At 42.1% G+C, this 19,947-nt stretch overlaps 3 protein-coding genes across 3 annotated transcripts in view; all 3 read left to right on the top strand.

Annotated features, from left to right (window-relative positions):
- The window catches only part of LOC309340939 (uncharacterized protein), a 178,406-nt gene that overhangs the window by 79,268 nt on the left and 79,191 nt on the right, over window positions 1-19,947 (top strand). The gene's annotated exons all lie outside the window — the stretch shown is intronic.
- LOC309340600 (zinc finger and SCAN domain-containing protein 12-like) overlaps window positions 1-19,947 on the top strand; it is a gene marked incomplete at its 3' end in the record, with an annotated part of 98,844 nt that overhangs the window by 19,918 nt on the left and 58,979 nt on the right. The window lies entirely within an intron of this gene.
- Window positions 798-11,162, top strand: LOC309340601 (uncharacterized protein; the record flags this gene model as incomplete). Its single annotated transcript, XM_081859486.1, has 3 exons — window positions 798-858; window positions 2,924-3,031; window positions 9,949-11,162. 3 exons carry the CDS (start codon window positions 798-800, stop codon window positions 11,160-11,162), a joined length of 1,383 nt encoding a protein of 460 aa, XP_081715612.1.

Here is a 19,947-nt window from a genome sequence, read left to right as displayed (position 1 = left end):
TTGCAGGATTCTTGGGTGCTCAGTAGAGAGAGCAGAGGGTGTGTAAACTTTATACAACTTTATACACTGTATTTCCTTTGTAGGATTTGCAAGAGCTTCGCACTAAGACAGACAGAACTTGGCAGAAGACCAAAGGGTTCCTTCCGATCTCTCAGAGGCTTCCTAAGAGCACAAATGGATGAGCGAGACACAGCTGGCCCTGAAGCAGGAAGAGGCCATGCCATCCAAACTGGGAGCAGTGGGGGGTTATGGGAAAACTCTGTGCAGAAGATCATGGGTGAGGAGGACACCCTCCGCTCAGAGGTGCAGAGCCAGCAGTTGAGGCAGTTCTGCTGCCAGGAGGCCAAAGGACCCCGAGAGGTTTGCAGCCGACTCTACCACCTTGACCATCAGTGGCTGAAGCCAGAAAGGCACACGAAAGCTGAGATGCTGGACCTGGTGATCTTGGAGCAGCTCCTGGCTGTCCTTCCCCCGGAGATGGAGAGCTGGGTGAGGGACTGTGGAGCAGAGACCACTTCGCAGGTGGTGGCCCTGGCTGAAGGTTTCCTCCTGAGTCAGGCAGAGGAGAGAAAGCAGGTGAGAGAGACTTTCCTCTGGATACTCCCAAGGGGCTCCAAACAGGCCGGAGAACATCCCATAATGGTCTCCTAATGGCGCATCCTTTTTCTGGGAAGGCATCCATGGAATGAGATCTCACACCCTTCAAGTCTTTGTCATTCTCTTTGTAATATTTCTCACCATTCTTTCTCTGTTTTGAATCCTTGTTGGTCTTTCAGGAAAATGATCATTTTGCAGAAATGGACCTGGATTCCTGTGAGACAGAGAGGCCTCTGTTGGACATCAGAAAGCGGCATCAGGGTAAGGAGGGAGGAGTTTTTTCTCTCTCCATTTGGTCATATTCCTTTGGCTTTGAACAGGATGGATTTGAATCAAATCATTTGTTTTTACCGAAAATCTCATTCTTGCAGGTAGAATCTTAATATTTACAGCCAGATGAAGGTTTCATTTTTAGAATAATAAATTTTCGGAGTGGTTTTTACAGTTTTATCAAAGATTACTGATTACACCAAAGAAGGATAGGACTTTTTTTATGTACGCTACTACAGCAGCAAGAATACTACTAGCAAAGTATTGGAAGTTGCAAGAACTACCCACTCTGGAAGAATGGCAAACGAAGGTGATTGAATATATGGGACTGGCAGAGATGACCGGCAGAATCCGTGACCAGAGGAAGGAGGCGGTGGAGGAGGACTGGAAGAAATTTAAAGTGTATCTTGAGAATTGTTGTCAAATTAAGGACTGAAAAGAAGTCGAGGGGTAAGAAATAAAGATTTACAGCTGTAAACTACAAACCATAGGGAAGAAGTTTTAAGGAGGTGATATGTAAAAATTGACTGAAGGGTTGCTAGAGAGAATTGTGAAATAAGGGTGCAGAACAGGAGAGGTATGGGGAAGTCTTCAAGTTTGTATGATCTGTGTTTTTTCTTCTTTTTTCTATGTTGTATTGTTATTTTTTCTTGTTATGTTTATGTTGTTATGTTTATGTTGTGAAAACTTAATAAAAAATTATTATAAAAAAAAACAAAAAAAAAACTTTTCTGCTGTACTTTATTGGAAGGAGACAAATAAATAAATAATCATTTCCTTAATAACAATTTAAATATTTTATTTAACTAAAACAATAACATTACAGCATATGTATCCATGTTTTTAAACTGGCGTACAGTAGTTAGAGATTTTATTGTTTGGACAGTGCCAGTTGAGCCCTGGGAAGAAGGGCCTAGAACCCGTGAACTCTTATTAGTTGACTGGCAAGCACTTCAAGGTCCCAAGACTTGTGGAGTATTCTGGTCTCAAGGTTGCACTTTCATTTTTACTGCTTCACACTTAGCTACTTCAGCAGATCTATTCTACTCCAAACAATCTATTCATTGAACTTCTTGGAATTTAGCATTTAAGAGTAAAGGGTTGATTCTGTGTATATAAATTTGCAAAGGGAGAATGGGATTAAGGTTTTCTCCTCAACTCTGTATGTTTATTTTATAGCATTTTTCCTGTGAAGAAAAGGCATGATTTTTGCGGACACAAATTCACTCTTTTAAGAACTGCAAAAACAAACATCTGTGATAATATCTTCATGTTAGAAAAACTGCCCCAAATATTCTTACAGAAACCTCTGGAATTGCATGACATTGTGAGTGGATTAATGGAAGTCATTTACCAAAAAATTTAGACATTGTATATAAAGGCTCATGCTACATAATTAAAAACAAATCCTTATTTCCTTATGAATAGCCTTTGAACTATAATGTTACTTAAATAGAAAACTATCAATAGAAAGATTTCTCCTCCAAAAGCAATTCATTTTTAAAAATCAGATTTAAATTTTTAAAAATCCAAATTAAATTTTTAAAAACCCTGTTTATTTTATATATTTTTTAACCATTGCTTTTCTAATCTACCATGGTTTTGAAACTCATCTGTGGGTTCTTTTCATCTTTTGTTGGGGGAGATAGTGGGACCAAGAGCCCAGAGGTGGGGAGATATATTTTTCACAACTAACATCTGAAATGCACCCAAACATCCAAATGCACTCAGCAGGCCAGACTTTCTCAAAGGCCCCTGTGTAGTTTGAGATGCACTGATTCACCTGTGAGACAAGAAGGCACTCTGGGCCTCCCCCTTACCTTTTTTCTCTTGCAGGTGACACAGGGATACTGGCTAGACCTCTTCATCCATCTCTGAATGGGGACAGAATGGAAGCAGCGGCTGTGGAACCAGATCAGGTCAGGGGAAGCAGCCTTGTGGGGACAGAGGCCAAGGGGTGGAACAATGTCCTAGCTCAAGGAGTGGTGGTGAACAACAGTGTTGTCTCATAGGAGAATATTTCCCTTTTTCTTTTAGGGTCCAGTGTGCTTTGAAGATGTTGCTGTTTGTTTCACCGACGAAGAGTGGGAGTTGCTGGATCCTGACCAGAGAGCGCTGCATAAGGACGTCATGGTGGAGAATCGTGGGATCGTGGCCTCTCTTGGTAAGGCCCATGTGGGATCATAATATCTGTTTTTAAATTCAAAACAGCTCTCTATGATGAAACTCATATATTTTCACAGAATTCAACAGTGCCCCTTACAACACCTGGGATTTTAATATTCCCACCATTAACCTTGAACAGTAAATTACTGTTTTTTCTGTGGATGTTCTTCCTCTGGTTGCAGATTCTTAAACAAGTATCATTCTGGTCTGAACTCCCCAGACCCTTTTGCCTGTAAACTTCAGAGTCATTAGGGAAGTTGAAGTAGCTTCTGTCTAAAGTAGGCTTTCTATTTTTGTTTTTCCTTCTATAAGCATTTGGTTGACAAAAAAGAAGACTGACAAATCTGGAAATGGCAGATTGTTCTGTGTTTATGTATTTTTCTTTCTGTGTTTTTGTATTCCTTTTTATGCACAATAATAAAAGAATAGTAAAAATAGTATGTATATATAAAAAAAGAACAGTAACAAAAATGCAAAACAGAAAGAAATTTAGAAAACCATTAGAAGGGGTTGAAGGAAGTCTAAGGCTGTCAAAGCCAAAGATTTATTATGTGGTATTGGAGCTGTAATGTTGGAAAATATGTGCAACTAATATGTGCAACTAATTTTTTTAAAAAATAATATTTATTAAATTTTCCAATAAGGACATACAAATACAAAACAACTACAATAAAAACAAACACAAACAAAAAACAACAAGTATAATTTCAAAACTTATTTTCTCAACCTTATTTCCCCGACTTCCTCATACCTCACCGTTTTGTATTCTAGTTTCATTATCCCATCAGCAACTCCATTCCCTTATTTCCCAAAAGTTTCTTACTGATTCTATTCCTTTTCTTACTCTAATGTCTCTGAAAACCAATATTTTTAAGTCCATGTCAATCTAGCATTCTTTAATCTTATAATATTTGTTAAGATAGTCCTTAAATTTCTTCCAATCTTCTTCCACTGTCTCTTTCTCCTGGTCTCGGATTCTGCCCGTCATCTCTGCAAGTCCCATGTAGTCTGTCATCTTCATCTGCCATTCTTCCAGAGTGGGTAGATCTGATGTCTTCCAATACTTTGCGATAAGGATCCTTGCTGCTGTTGTGGCATACAAAAACAAAGTTCTGTCCTTCTTTAACACCACATGGCTGACCATACCCAGGAGAAAGGCTTCTGGTTTCTTCAGAAAAGTGTATTTAAACATCTTTTTCATTTCATTATATATCATTTCTCAGAAAGCCTTAATCCTTGGGCATGTCCACCAGAGGTGAAAGAATGAGCCTTCATTTTCTTTACACTTCCAACATTTGTTATCTGACAAGTGGTAAATTTTTGCAAGCTTGACTGGGGTCATGTACCACCTATATAACATTTTCATAATATTTTCTCTCAAGGCGTTACACGCCGTAAATTTCATGCCGGTGGTCCACAACCTTTCCCAGTCAGCAAACATAATGTTATGACCAATATCTTGCGCCCACTTAATCATAGCTGATTTAACTGTTTCATCCTGCGTATTCCATTTCAGCAGCAAGTTATACATTTTTGATAAATTTTTAGTATTGGATTCTAACAATTCTGTTTCCAGTTTCGATTTCTCCACCTGGAAGCCAATTTTCTTATCCATCTTATAAACCTCCATTATTTGGTAATAGTGGAGCCAATCTCTCACTTCATCCTTTAATTTCTCAAAACTCTGCAATTTGAAGTTACTACCCTCCTGTTCTAAAATTTCCCAATATTTCGGCCATATACACTCCATATTTAGTTTTTTCACAGCTTTTGCCTCCATTGGTGGAAGCCACCTTGGAGTTTTGCTCTCCAGTAGGTCTTTATATCTGATCCAAACATTGTACAATGCTTTCCTGACAATATGATTTTTAAAACCTTTATGAACCTTAACTTTGTCATACCACAAGTATGCATGCCACCCAGAAACATTATTGAAACCTTCCAAATCTAAAATGTCTGTGTTCTTAAGGAGCAGCCAATCCTTCAACCAGCAGAAAGCTGCTGATTCATAGTAAAGTTTCAAATCTGGCAGGGCAAATCCCCCCCCCCCCTTTCCTTTGCATCAGTTAAGATCTGGGCTTTTTGCCCTGCCAGATAAATTTAGAAATATCTCGCTGCCATCCCTTAAAACACTCCATCTTATCAACAATTTGCAATGTTTGAAACAAAAATAACATTCTAGGCAATACATTCATCTTAATAGCTGCTATTCTTCCAGACAAAGAAAGCTTCAAGTTCGACCAAATTTCTAAATCTTTTTTCACTTGGTTCCAACATTTCTCATAATTGTCTTTAAATAAGTTCATATTTTTAGCTGTCATATTAATCCCCAAATATTTTACACTCTTAACCACTGTTAAACCTGTTTCATTCTAAAACCTCTCCTTCTCTCTTACTGTTAGGTTTTTCTCTAATACCTTAGTCTTTAATTTATTTAATTTAAATCCTGCCACTTGACCAAACTCTTGAATTAATTCCAAAACCCTTTTCGTACTGGATTCCGGCTCTTGCAATGTAAGTACCAAATCATCTGCAAATGCTCTCAATTTATATTGTCTCGCTCCGACCTGAACCCCTTTAACCAGCTGGTCCTTTCTTATCATGTTCAGCAAAACCTCCAGGACCGAAATAAAAAGTAGTGGGGAAATTGGGCACCCCTGACGTGTCCCTTTTTCTATCTTAAGTTCTTCTGTAATAATATTATTTACAATTAGCTTTGCTTTTTCTTCAGAATAAATTGTGCCTATACCGTTTTCAAAACCTTGGCCTACCCCCATCCCATGGAGATTCTTCTTCATAAAGGTCCAAGAAATATTGTCAAAGGCTTTCTCCGTGTCCACAAATATCAAAACAGCTTTTGTATTTATATTGACTTCTAACATTTCCAAAATATCTATTATGTTCCTTACATTATCTGATAGATGTCTTCTCGGGAGGAAGCCCGATTGATCCCTATGAATCTCCCCCATCAAAACTTTTTTCAATCTCTTAGCTAAAATGTCAGCAAAAATTTTGTAATCCACATTTAATAAAGAGATTGGACGGTAGTTCTTAAGTTGGGTCTTTTCAGTCTCTGTCTTCGGTATAAGCGTGATATAAGCCTCTTTCCACGTATCAGGTGCTTCTTTCCCCTCAAAGATTTCATTACAGACTTCCTTCAAAGGTTGTATTAGCCATTCTTTTAAAGCCTTGTAATATTTGGAAGTCAGTCCATCAGGTCCCGGAGATTTGCCCAGTTTCATGTTTTGAATGGCATCTTCTATTTCTTGTTCAGTTATTTTCTGATTCAGAAGCATTTTGTCTTGACATGAAATTTCCTTCATCCCATTTTTCTTCAAGAATTGTTCTATATCAATCTCTTTTTCTGGCCCTTGTGCATATAATTGTTTAAAGTATCTCTGGAAGCAGCTTCTAATTTCAGTTGGATTGTTAATGTTCTTTCCATCCACTTCTAAATTTGTCACTGTATTTAGTTTTTGTCTCTTCTTCAATTGCCAAGCCAAAAATTTCCCGCATTTATCAGCAGATTCAAACGTTTTCTGTCTCATTTGTTTAATTTTCCATTCTATTTCTTGGTTCATCAGTTCCATATATTGCATTTGGTATAATTTAATTTCTCTCAAGATCTCCTGAGACTTTGGTTTTGATCTCAATTTCTTTTCTCCTTCTTTAATTTTTTCTAATATCTTATCCTTTTTCTCGTTTTGGCTTTTCTTCTTTATTGCATTTTGTTGTATCAAGAAACCTCTCATAACCGCTTTGCTTGCGTCCCAGATTACTCTTTTTTCCACATTAGATCTCATGTTAATTTCAAAATAGTCTCTTAGTGTTTTTTGGGCCTTTTTACAAAATTCTTTATCTCTGAATAATGAGTCATTCATCCTACAACTGAAAGTGCCAGCTGTTGTTTGGTTCATCTCCATCTTCATGGCGTTATGGTCGGAGCAAGTCTTTGGGCAGATTTCCACTTTTTTAATCTTTGATGCCAGTCCTCTAGTAACCCATATTTGGTCAATTCTAGTCCAGGTCATTTTGGCTTCAGAAAAGAAGGTTCCTTCTCTTTCAAGAGGATTTTTTAATCTCCAAATATCGACTAAGTCCATATTGTCAGTCATTTCAAAGAAAGTTTTTGGTAGCCTTCCGTCTTTAGAAATTACTTGTCTTTGTGCTTTGTCCATGTTTGTAGAGACAACTCCATTCATATCTCCCATCAAAATTATATTTGAATCCATGTAGTCCAGCAAAATCTCATGCAGCTTTTTAAAAAATTCAGATTTGCCTTCATTTGGTGCGTAGATTCCTAGAATCAAAAATTTCTGGCCTTGTACTTGGATTTCAATTGCCAGATATCTTCCTTGTTCATCTTTAAATATTTGTTTCGGCATCAATCTATCCTTCACATATATAACCACTCCTCTTTTTTTCACTCTGTCAGATGAAATAAATTCATGTCCTAGTTTTTTATTGATAAGTAGTTTTCTATGTGTTCTTGTCACATGTGTCTCTTGCAGGCAAATCAAGTCCAATTGTTGTTTCTGTAGAATATGAAAAACGTTCTTCCTCTTCCGAGGAATATTGAGTCCATTACAGTTCCAGCTCAATAGTCGCAGGGCCATGATGGGATTATTTACTTACTCCTCCTACTGCTCCCAATTGTTGCTCTTCTTCTGTTGGTGGCTGTAGTCCAAATGATAAATTTGCCAAGTCCAATATTCCTTTTCCTGGTATTGTTGGCTCTTCTCCAAGTTCTGCTTCCTTCACTAAGTCTTCTTCGTGATCTCTCAAGAATTTGTCTTTGTCACTCAGTGTCCTTAGTCTAACTTTCTTTCCTCTGTATTTGAAAGATAGGCCTTGGGGGAATTCCCACCTAAAGAAGATTCTGCTTTTTTTCAGTAGTACAACCAGATCTTTGTAGTCCTCTCTTGCATCTAGAATAGGCTTTGGGATATCTTTGAAGATCTCCACGAAAGAATCCTCAATTTGCAGTGTATTTTGATAGTGCAAATTTGAAATTTTATCTCTTTCCTCCTTTGATCCTCCTTTGAGTAATCAAGCAGTCTCTTGGCTTGTTCTTTTTTTGTCTTATTCCAAGTCTGAATGCACTCACAATCTTAACTTCCTCCCCCTGCAGGCCTTCTTGCCAAAAGTCATAGAATTCTTTTATAATAAATTCCACCAAGTTGTCCTGTTCACTTTCTGGGACAAATCTTAATCTTAAGTTATGATCCCTCCTTTGAAGATCTGTCATAGCAAAGGATAAATCATGGTCCGCCAATTTCTTTACAACCGGTGGTATTTTTCCCTGAATTTCGGTTGCAACCTCCTTTGCCTCCTCAGCAATCTTTCGGGTAGTAGCTGATTCCTCTAGGAGCTTCCCAATATTCTGAGCATTAGCAGTAACTTGAGTTCCCAATTCTTTTAGGCTAGAAGTATTCAGATCAAGTTTTTTGAGATCTCAGCTACTTGTTTACTTGTATCAGTCCCTTGTTTCGTTAAAAATTCCAGAGATTCGTTTATTTTTCCAAGAGCTTTCGTCAAAGCATCTTCTGCAGACATGGCTTTAGGTTTTGTTTGTGAGGCCGCAGCTGCTCCTATCAATGAGGCCCTTCTTGGCTGTGTAGTGCTGTAAGTTTTGCCGAATCTGAGGTTTTTCTCCTGAGCCTGATCTATCTTTCCTTTACCATCTGCCATGCCACTATCAGCCAGGCCAAGGTCAGTCCCACACTCCTAGATTTGTTTTTACTAGTAAATTTCCAGTGGCTCAGCTTCTAGTTGCTTAGTTGTTTCTCACAATGTAACAAAGTCTCCTCTAGAGGGGGGAATTCCCAACTTGCATTCACAGTTCACAGTTCTTACAACAGATATATTGTCTCAAAGTGCCCCCCCCCCCGTCTCTCTAAAAAGGAGAAAGTCCCCAGTTCCAGCACTTTTTTCTTAAATAGTTACAAATATGTAACAGTCCAGGTAAAAGTCCTCAACACTGTATCTTTCCCAGTTATTTCAAGGCTCTCACTTTTGACAGTTCAAAGTTCTTTCTCCCTTCTTACAGGGCAGTCCGTTCCCAGGATACAGAAGACAATGGATAAAATTCAATTCTTTCCTTTCATGCAGGTTAAATAGTTCAATGACAATTCTCCCTCACCGCTCCTGCCCGCTAAGTGAGAGGGTATCTTGCTTTTAGGCATTGGCTTTGTTATTCAAATGCAATCCTCAAAGGTTTCAGTTTAATAGTTTCTTTGCTTTCTTCTCACTACAATGCGGTAAGGCAGACTTCCTTTTTGTACCTTTCCCGTGGTGGCCAATCTTTTAAACTTTCAAGCAATTTAAGTCTTTGAATCTTTACTCTTTAAAGTCCAATTTAAGCTTTTAATCCTACTCATAAGTAGATGCTTTCAGGATCAATTTGCCGGAAGAAATCAGCGCTCTCCGATAATGGCGACGCGGCTTCGCTCCACAGGCTGGGTAGCGGGTCTCAGCACCGCGCTCCCCCCGACACCATTCCAGAGCCTTTAAAAAGGCTCTTTCGCAGTTCGGAGGGGTCGTAATGGTACCCGCCAAGCCTCCTTGTTTACAGGCTTCTCCACCTGTAATTTTTAGGGGTCCCCGCTTCGCCGTAGCGGCAGGACCCGAACCCGCGGAGCAAACTTCTCCCGGAGCTCCGGAAAAAGTCCGCCATTAATCGCTGGCACTGACCGGAAGTCTAATATGTGCAATTAATAAAAATAATATATATATATTAAATTATATATCACAGGTTCCCCTAAGGATGTCAGTTGAACCCCGTGGATAAATGCACCCAACCCCTTAGTAAACCCATCCATCTAAACCACTTGGATTATGCCTCTATTACCAATGTTAACAACTATTCCTCATTAATTTCTCCCTGAGACTCTAATCCATTTCTCTTCATTGCAGATGGCGAGCGACTGGAAATCAAGAACAAGGGTGACCATGACAAAATGGAGAAGCCGTATCAATATCTTGAATGTGGAAAAAGTTCCCATTCTACTTCCCATCAAAGAAATGCCATTAGGAAGAAACCATATCAGTGCTTGGAATGTGAAAAGAGCTTCAGTACAAGCTTCTCTCTGAGTTCCCATCAGAGAATTCATACAGGGGAGAAACCCTATCAGTGCGTGGAATGTGGAAAGAGCTTCCGTAAGACCCACCATCTCACTTCCCATCAAAGAATTCATACAGGAGAGAAACCTTATCAGTGTGTGGAATGTGGAAAGAGCTTCAGAAAGAGCTCACATCTCGCTGCCCATCAAGTAATTCATACAGGGGAGAAACCCTATCAGTGTGTGGAATGTGGAAAGAGCTTCAGTCAGAGTGCCAATCTCACTTCCCATCAAAGAATTCATACAGGAGAGAAACCCTATAACTGTGAGGAATGTGGAAAGAGCTTCAGTAAGAGATCTTCTCTCTCTTCTCATCAAAGAATTCATACAGGAGAGAAACCATTTCAGTGTGTGGAATGTGGAAAAAGCTTCTGTCGGAGCACCCATCTCACTTCCCATCAAAGAATTCATACAGGGGAGAAACCCTATCAGTGCTTGGAATGCGGAAAGAGCTTCATGAAGAGCTCCTCTCTCACTTCCCATCAAAGAATTCATATAGGGGAGAAACCCTATCAGTGCGTGGAATGTGAAAAGAGCTTCAGTAAGAGCTCCAATCTCACTATGCATCAGAGAATTCACACAGGGGAGAAACCCTATCAGTGTGTGGAATGTGGAAAGAGCTTCAGTCAGAGTGGCCATCTCACTTACCATCAGAGAATTCATACAGGGGAGAAACCCTATCAGTGTGTGGAATGTGGAAAGAGCTTCATGAAGAGCTCCTCTCTCACTTCCCATCAAAGAATTCATACAGGGGAGAAACCCTATCAGTGTGTGGAATGTGGAAAGAGCTTCAGTCAGAGCTCCAATCTCACTTCCCATCAGAGAATTCATACAGGGGAGAAACCCTATCAGTGTGTGGAATGTGGAAAGAGCTTCATGAAGAGCTCCTCTCTCACTTCCCATCAAAGAATTCATACAGGGGAGAAACCCTATCAATGCTTGGAATGTGGAAAGAGCTTCTGTCACAGCCACAGTCTCACTTCCCATCAAGTAATTCATACAGGGTAGAAACCCTATCAGTGCGTGGAATGTGGAAAGAGCTTCATGAAGAGCTCCTATCTCACTTCCCATCAAAGAATTCATACAGGGGAGAAACCCTATCAGTGTGTGGAATGTGGAAAGAGCTTCAGTCAGAGCGCCAATCTCACTTCCCATCAGAGAATTCATACAGGGAAGAAACCCTATCAGTGTGTGGCATGTGGAAAGAGCTTCAGTCAGAGCGCCAATCTCACTTCCCATCAGAGAATTCATACAGGGGAGAAACCCTATCAGTGTGTGGAATGTGGAAAGAGCTTCATGAAGAGCTCCTCTCTCACTTCCCATCAAAGAATTCATACAGGGGAGAAACCCTATCAGTGTGTGGAATGTGGAAAGAGCTTCAGTCAGAGCGCCAATCTCACTTCCCATCAGAGAATTCATACAGGGAAGAAACCCTATCAGTGTGTGGAATGTGAAAAGACCTTCAGTCAGAGCTCCAGTCTCACTTCCCATCAAAGAATTCATACAGGGGAGAAACCCTATCAATGCTTGGAATGTGGAAAGAGCTTCAGTCAGAGCGCCAATCTCACTTCCCATCAAAGAATTCATACAGGGAAGAAACCCTATCAGTGTGTGGAATGTGAAAAGACCTTCAGTCAGAGCTCCAGTCTCACTTTCCATCAAAGAATTCATACAGGGGAGAAACCCTATCAGTGTGTGGATTGTGGAAAGAGCTTCATGAAGAGCTCCTCTCTCACTTCCCATCAAAGAATTCATACAGGGGAGAAACCCTATCAGTGCGTGGAATGTGGAAAGAGCTTCAGTCAGAGCGCCAATCTCACTTCCCATCAGAGAATTCATACAGGGGAGAAACCCTATCAGTGTGTGGAATGTGGAAAGAGCTTCAGTCAGAGCTCCAGTCTCACTTCCCATCAAAGAATTCATACAGGGGAGAAACCCTATCAGTGTGTGGATTGTGGAAAGAGCTTCAGTCAGAGCGCCAATCTCACTTCCCATCAAAGAATTCAAACGAAGAGTGGAAAACCCTTCATTATACAACTTTCAGTGCTAGGGAAACACACACCAGTTTAAACAGGCCTTTGGCTGATTGACATCTAATGCCCTATTTAAATGTGGTGGGGAGGTGGGGGTTACAGGTTTTGGGCTGTGTGTTTTGTGTTTTCATTGTGTGATTTTATGTTGTAACCGTCCTGTGACCTGTGAGTGTAGGGAATGGGAGTCAGCTCTTAGAGTCTGAGGGGTCTTTGCCCCCCAAAAATATATTTGAGGGGTCCACCCCCCCAGTTCATAGGAACAGCCATTCAAATGGCATGCTTGCACCGCATCCTCTGACTGTTTAACTGAGGCGAGGCTTACTAAACCCCTCCTATATTTTATTCAAGTTGGCACCCCTGCTATAGGGCGCTATAGAAATGAAATAAATATAATAACACCATCTTGATCGCCTTCATCTGCACATGTTCCAGCTTGACAATATCCTTCTTATTATCATCATTTTAAAAAAATTATGTGCCTATCATCTGAGGATTTAATAGTGCTTCACAACATAAACAGACAGGTTGAAAGCAGGGCTTTCTCAAAAACAAGTTAAGCCCGATAAATCTCTCTTTTTCATTTCTTTTTTTGGATGCAGTTACAAACTTTGTTGATCAGGGGACTGCTGTGAAAATACTGCATCTCAATTTCAGTAAGGCTTTTGACAAAGTCCTCTGCGACATTTATGTGAGGAAGCTGGTAAAATGTGGGCTGAATGAGGTAACTGGTGGATTTGACTGACCGACCCCAAATTGTCCTCCTCCATGGTTCCTCCTCATCCTGGGGAAAAGTGACAAGAGGGGTACTGCAGGGTTCAGTCCTGGGCGCGTTGTTGTTCAACGTCTTTATAAATGACTTGGATGAAGGACCTGAGGGGATGCTCATCCCATTTGCAGACGACACCAAACAGGGAGCGGAGGCCAATGTGGCAGAAGGCAGAATCAGATCAAGGGCAGGAATAGTACCACTTTCTTCTGCCTTGGTCTGGCCCCACATAGAATACTGTGTTCAATTCTGGGTACCACAATTTAAGAATCTCAACTTTTGTTTGCCAGGGGCGGTGGGGGTTACAGGTTTTGTGTTTTGTGTTTTCATATTGTGATTTTATGTTGAAACCATCCTGAGAACTGTGGGTGTAGGTGTCTGGTCATGTGGGATTGCTAAGAGGAATTATGAAAAATGAAGCAAGCTACTGTGTCAATGGTGAAAGCATCACTTTGACTGGGTTTGGGTCATTGACTTGATTTCTGATCGATCCCACAAGCCTCTGCATCTCTGCCCCATTTTCTCTATGTCTGTCAGTCACGTGTAAAGCATTCTAACACAGACCAGTTGCTTAGCAGGCCTCCTGGGTACATAAAAATAGGGAGGTAGCTTTGATGTAGCTTCTGTTAATCTTTAGGTAGATCTTAGGGCCAGGAACAGAGTTCACATGGATGTGGTTTATTAGGTTTTTACAAAAGGAAAAACACATAACAGCCACAGAAGTGAAAACAAAAAACAAACAAACCATAATCAAAGATATAGAACAGACCAGAACAACAAAATTAAAAAAATAAGATTCCATCCAACAAATTGAAAAATATAAATTCCAGCTTTTAAAATCATACTTAATTAACTTTCTTTCTTGACTTCCTCGCGCCTCCCTTTTTTGTGTTCCTCTTTGCCCAATCAGATACAGCAAATCCTTGCCCTCTTTCAAAGCTCATTTCTAATTGTTAGATTCATTCTGTTATGTCTCCAATCTTTCCTCCTTATACTTAAACTCCTTTAAACTATTATTTACCTTCGACATAATATATAGCCAGTGTGGTGTAGTGGTTAAGAGTGGTGGACTCGTAATCTGGTGAACCGGGTTCGATTCCTCGCTCCTCCACATGCAGCTGCTGGGTGACCTTGGGCCAGTCACACTTCTCTGAAGTCTCTCAGCCCCACTCACCCCACAGAGTGTTTGTTGTGGGGGAGGAAGGGAAAGGAGAATGTGAGCCGCTTGGAGACTCCTTAAAGGGAGTGAAAGGCGGGATATCAAATCCAAACTCTTCTTCTTCTTCTTCCTTCATGGTTCCTCCTCATCCTGGGGAAAAGTGACAAGAGGGGTACTTCAGGGTTCTGTCCTGGGCCCATTGTTGTTCAACGTCTTTATAAATGACTTGGAGGAAGGAACTGAGGAGATGCTTATCACATTTGCAGTGTGGCAGAAGGCAGAATCAGTTCAAGGGCAGGAATAGTACCACTTTCTTCTGCCTTGGTCAGGCCCCACCTAGAATATTGTGTTCAATTCTGGGCACTACAATTTAAGTATCTTAAATTTTGTTTGCCTGGGGAAATCAAGAAGGTGGGGGAACACAATCCATCTTCCTTTTATAACACGTGGCAAATGTTTATTAAATATATAAATTGTTAAGACTGTTGCAGGAATCCACCCAACACTCACGGGAAAATGTATCGTGGTCTTTTAGAACAGGCACCCCCAAACTCTGCGCTCCAGATGTTTTGGGACTACAGCTCCCATCATCCCTAGCTAACGGGACCCGTGGTGTGGGATGCTGGGAATTGTAGTCCCAAAGCATCTGGAGGGCCAAGTTTGGGGATGCCTGTTTTAGAATAATGAAATGAAACTTTAACAAATGACATGCTGAAAGTCTGAAATTCCATCAGGACAAGTTACTTTTTGTTTACTGTTGTAACTATTGCTTTCTGAATATTTATCTTCTGTACCATGAAGATAAAGAAAAATAATGTTTTTTAAAAAGGAGATGGGGAAATCATGTGTACTATTCCATCAGTCTGCTTGCATGTGTTGAGTTTTATTTGGAGACTGTAACTCCCAATAATTTCATTATCTGTATGTGTTTCTCTGTGTTCAGCACACATGATTGCAGGTGAGACTGAATAAAACACTTCATCGGAAAAATTAGAAGCATCTAATGTTCCCTGGACTTTTAATAATAATAAATAATAATAATTTTATTATTTATACCCCGCCCTCCCCAGCCAAGGCCGGGCTCAGAGCGGCTTACAAGCAATAATAAAAACAAGATGAATGATTACAACTTAAAAACAAAATTAAAATACAACATGGAAATATTGAAACATTGAAATATTAAAAAGTAGCCTCATCGCAGGAGGAGAAGAAAAGGAAAAAAGAAAGAGAGGGAGGGAATCAAATTGGCTCCAAGCCAAAGGCCAGGCGGAACAACTCTGTCTTCCAGGCCCTGCGGAAAGAAATCAGATCCTGCAGGGCCCTGGTCTCATGAGGCAGAGCGTTCCACCAGGCTGGAGCCAGAGTTGAAAAGGCCCTGGCTCTGGTTGAAGCCAATCTAACTTCCTTAGGGCCCGGGATCACTAGGGTGTTGCTATTTATGGACCTTGAGGCTCTCCGTGGGGCAGACCGGGAGAGGCGGTCTCATAGGTATGAGGGTCCTAGGCCGTATAGGGCTTTGAAGGTTAAAACCAGCACCTTAAATCTGACCCTGTACTCCACCGGGAGCCAGTGCAGCTGGAAAAGCACTGCGTGAATATGCTCCCATGGCAGAGACCCCGTGAGGAGCCTCGCTGCAGCATTCTGCACCCGCTGGAGTCTCTGGGACAGCTTCAAGGGCAGCCCCGCGTAGAGCGAATTACAGTAGTCAAGCCTGGAGGTGACCGTCGCATGGATCACTTTTAGGGCAATGCATGGTGCTTTTGTTTGGCACATAAAAATCTGGCTGCTCCCAAAGACTTGTCTGTCTGTCTCTGCACCACAACACTGCTTTGGAACGGCATCTTTATGTTTGGTGGTTAAAATGACTATTGGTTGGTCCTGGTGCTTGAGGATGATGAAAGGTACTTAACAAAAAAAGTTTGGTTTACAAAAAATTCCCTAAAGCCTGTTTCTAGGGCAAGGCGGGCCATTGTCCTGGTCCCACTCATCTTATGGTGGACTACAAAGCTCTTAACAGCTTCTGATCAGATTGCCTTCCCCCATGTATTCCCAACTCAACTGCTTTGAGAAAACTGGCACAGTTACTGGTTCCACGTAGAACACCTGTACTTGTCAGAAAGCAAATTTTTAGTGTGGCGACACAGGTAGACTTTGGAACTCCCTGCCTGCACTTCTTTTTCCCGCTTTTCTTTTTGGTGCCTGCAAAAATAAATAAATGTGTGTTTAGGCAAGCCCATCCGGATATTTAGAATGTGGACATGTATTTTGATCTGATTCTCAGCAAACGGTGCATTTGTAATTATTTCTAAATATTTTAAATAGTCGTGTGTATCTTCCTTTACTGATGCAAAAAATTCTGTATGTGTGTGTGTGGGGGGGTGTGTGAAACCGGGCACCCCCTGACCTTGCTATGTCTCTGGAGCTGGAGCTGCAGAATTGGTCCTTTTCCCTGCAAGCTGCTCCTCCACTTTCCGGCCAAGGGAGGGAGATGCTCAGAGTCCAACCAGGAGCCTCACCCCCAAAAGGATATCTGGGCATGGGCGGAGCCGGGGGGGGGCAGATCTCCCCCAAAATCCATAAGAAATAATAAGAATCTGAGGTTCTGTCAAGCGAGAGAGGGCTGAGCTGGGGGACTCGGCATGGCAAGGGTTAAAGGGAACTGAGCTGCCTTCCTAGAGAGGACAGGAAGCAAGGGGGGGCAGGTCCTCCAGAGCCAAGGCCCCTCCCTCCCCAGTCCTTCCCTGCTTTGGTGTCTCCCCTGCAAGGGCTGCCTCGCTCTCCCTCTTGGGATCTGGTGAGTCTCCTCTCTCTCTCTCTGGGATCTGGTGGGGGTCCCAGGGCTGCAGCAGGGGAGGGGGCCTGGGGGGCCTGATCTGCTCCTGCAGGGGGGGGACCCCAAGTCAGGGGGGAGGAGAGGGTCCTGCCAGGGAGGGGCCAGGGCTGCCACGCTCTCCTTCCTGCAGATCAGAGGATCCCTGACTCCCACGAAATCTCCCTTCTTCAAACAAAGGAGTCCCTGGGACTTTAACTTTGAGTGACGTCGCTCAGCCTCATTGCACAACCGAGGAAACATCTGCAAATGGTTTTCCAAAGCTGGAGAAGGAGGTGGACTAGCCCCCCCCCCCAAAAAAAAGGTGGCAGAGAAAGGCCAGGAGTAAAGAGAGGGATCCCAGCCCAGAGTCTGGCTGCTGCATTGGGGACCAGTTTCCCAGTGTCTCCCAGTGTCTCCCAGGGCAGCTCCCCACGGAGGCCACTGCAGCAATCCCCTCGCACCCAGAGCAGGGCATCCCAGGACCACATCCTCTCTCTCCCAAAGGGATTGTTGCTGGAAATGGGCGCTGCTCCTCACTGAGCCTCCAGGGACCTGGGCATCAATGGCTGTGTGTGTGTGTGAAGCTATCTAATTGAATAATAATACTAAATTACCCTCCTAAATTTCAAGGGAGATGTCTTTGGCCTCATCCACTTGGCCCTCAGGGGGTTGGCCAGATACATTCCTGGCCCTCAGAGCAAAGAAAAAGGGACCCCACCCAGGAGTCTGTCTGGAAAACAGCAGAGAGTCCAAGTGCAAGAAAAGGAGCAAGAAGCAGGGGAGTGGGGGTGGGGGGAGAGCAACTCCTGAGGACCCCCAGGTGAGGACCCCCACTAGAGACAAGCATCCATTTTCCACAAGATACAAATGACTCCCTTCTCAGTCAGTTCTGACTTCATGCATTGACTGGAAGGCAGGAGAAACCAGGCTGATTCATCTCCCAGAAATCCCTTCACTTCCCTCCACATTTTGCATTGCAATCTTCCTTCTAGGAGAGCCAGAGGCTGCTTCCTCCTCCTCCTCTTCCTCCTCCTCCTCCTCCTCCTCCTCTTTCTTCTTTTTAGAATGGCCTTTTTCACCTGGCCTAGGGGGTGAGGCCCAGACTCACCCAGCCTTACTGTTTTAAATATCTATTCTGTAGTTGACCTCCTTTGTAAGGTTTTATTTTGACATCTTTATGAGAATATTTGTTTTCTGCTATGTTGCTTTGACTATAGACTATATATTTGACTTTCTTCCAATGGTTTTATTTCTATTTTATTGATTTTGTGGGATGTGAAACTGCAGTCAAGTACAACATTCCTACAATGGACACATTAGGGGATGTTTTCTACCACTCAGGAGAAGACTTCCTGTTTCCTCCTGAGCTGGGACAGACTTCTACTCCATGTGACTTGAAGAGGGTGCAGTCTGTTGTACTAGCATGGAGGAGCACACGGCCTCCATCTTCTGATCAGTGTGTCTTCTCCATTTTGTATGTTGCTGTGTGTTTGGAGAAGTGACTCCTTAGTGGCAGTCAATTGGGACTAACTTCTTTATGGAATAGTTCTAGTTGTTATGTAACCTAAGCCTGCCTTCAGGGATATGTCTGTGAACGTGAATGAATCTGTGAGTAAACTACTTTTATATTAACGTGAATCAGATCATTGTGCTTATTAATTTAAGAAGGATTGGAAGGGATTTTACCAGGAAGGAATTTTTAATAGTAAGACTCAGATGAGTCAGCAACAAGCTGATCGCTGCATAATCTAAAAAAGGGGGTTGTATGGAACTAGAATATGGAACTTGCTAGTGCATGTTAGGAAGGACATCATTCAATAATATATCTTCTTCTAACTCCCCAATTATCCCCACAGATTTAATATGCTGTAAACCGCTTTGAGATTTATTGTTAAAATATAAAGTGTTATAGAAATTTAAATTAATAAAATAGCTCATGGTTTGGGCTGTGGTGCAGTCCAGCCCTGGTTCCCTCCAAGACTCATCCATGCTTGCTCAGGGAACCTTTTTCTTCTCCTGATATTAGACAGCTTTTGTAACAGAACAATGTATTTGCTTTGTAGGATTTGCTAGGGCCTCTCCTTAAGACAGACAGAACTTGGCAGAAGACCAAAGGATTCCTTCCGATCTCTCAGAGGCTTCCTGAGAGCACAGATGGATGAGCAAGACCCAGCTGGCCCTGGAGCAGGAAGGGGCCATGCCATCCAAACCGGGAGCAGTGGAGGGTTCTGGGAAAACTCTGTGCAGAAGATCCTGGGTGAGGAGGACACCCTCCGCTCAGAGGTGCAGAGCCAGCAGTTGAGGCAGTTCTGCTGCCAGGAGGCCAAGGGACCCCGAGAGGTTTGCATCCGACTCTACCACTTTTGCCATCAATGGCTGAAGCCGGAAAGGCACACAAAAGCTGAGATGCTGGACCTGGTGATCTTGGAGCAGTTCCTGGCTGTCCTTCCCCCGGAGATGGAGAGCTGGGTGAGGGACTGTGGAGCGGAGACCAGTTCCCAGGCGGTGGCCCTGGCCGAAGGTTTCCTCCTGAGTCAGGCAGAGGACAGAAAGCAGGCAGAGCAGCAGGTAAGAGAGACTTTCCTCTGGATACTCCCAAGGGGCTCCAAACAGGTCAGAAAACATCCCATCATGCTCTACTGATGGCTCCTTTTTTTCTGGGAAGGCATCCATGGAATGAGTTCTGACATCCTTAAAGCTGTTGGCCCTGACATTCATTTTTTATTTAATATATATTTTTATTAGTTTTCCAATATAAAACTGTACAAAACAAAACATCCAATTTATCACCAACATCTTTTTTTTTTACTCCATCAACATGTTTGATAATTCTCCGTCTTGATCACTTCTTGCACATTTCTTAATTTAATATTGCACTACAATAATATCTTAATTTACCTTATTTTTGAAACAATATTTCTACCATAAATTCTCACAGAGCTTCCTGAAAGCTTACAAATGTTATCTGGTCATCACATATAGTTTTCATATAATCTGTAAATTTAATCCAGCCTTCAGCGAAT

Source organism: Podarcis erhardii (assembly GCF_964252035.2).
Source record: "Podarcis erhardii genome assembly, chromosome: 4".
Classification (NCBI taxonomy): Eukaryota; Metazoa; Chordata; class Lepidosauria; order Squamata; family Lacertidae; genus Podarcis; species Podarcis erhardii.
Note: the sequence above shows the minus strand (reverse complement) of the source record. Positions and strands in the feature narration are given on the sequence as shown.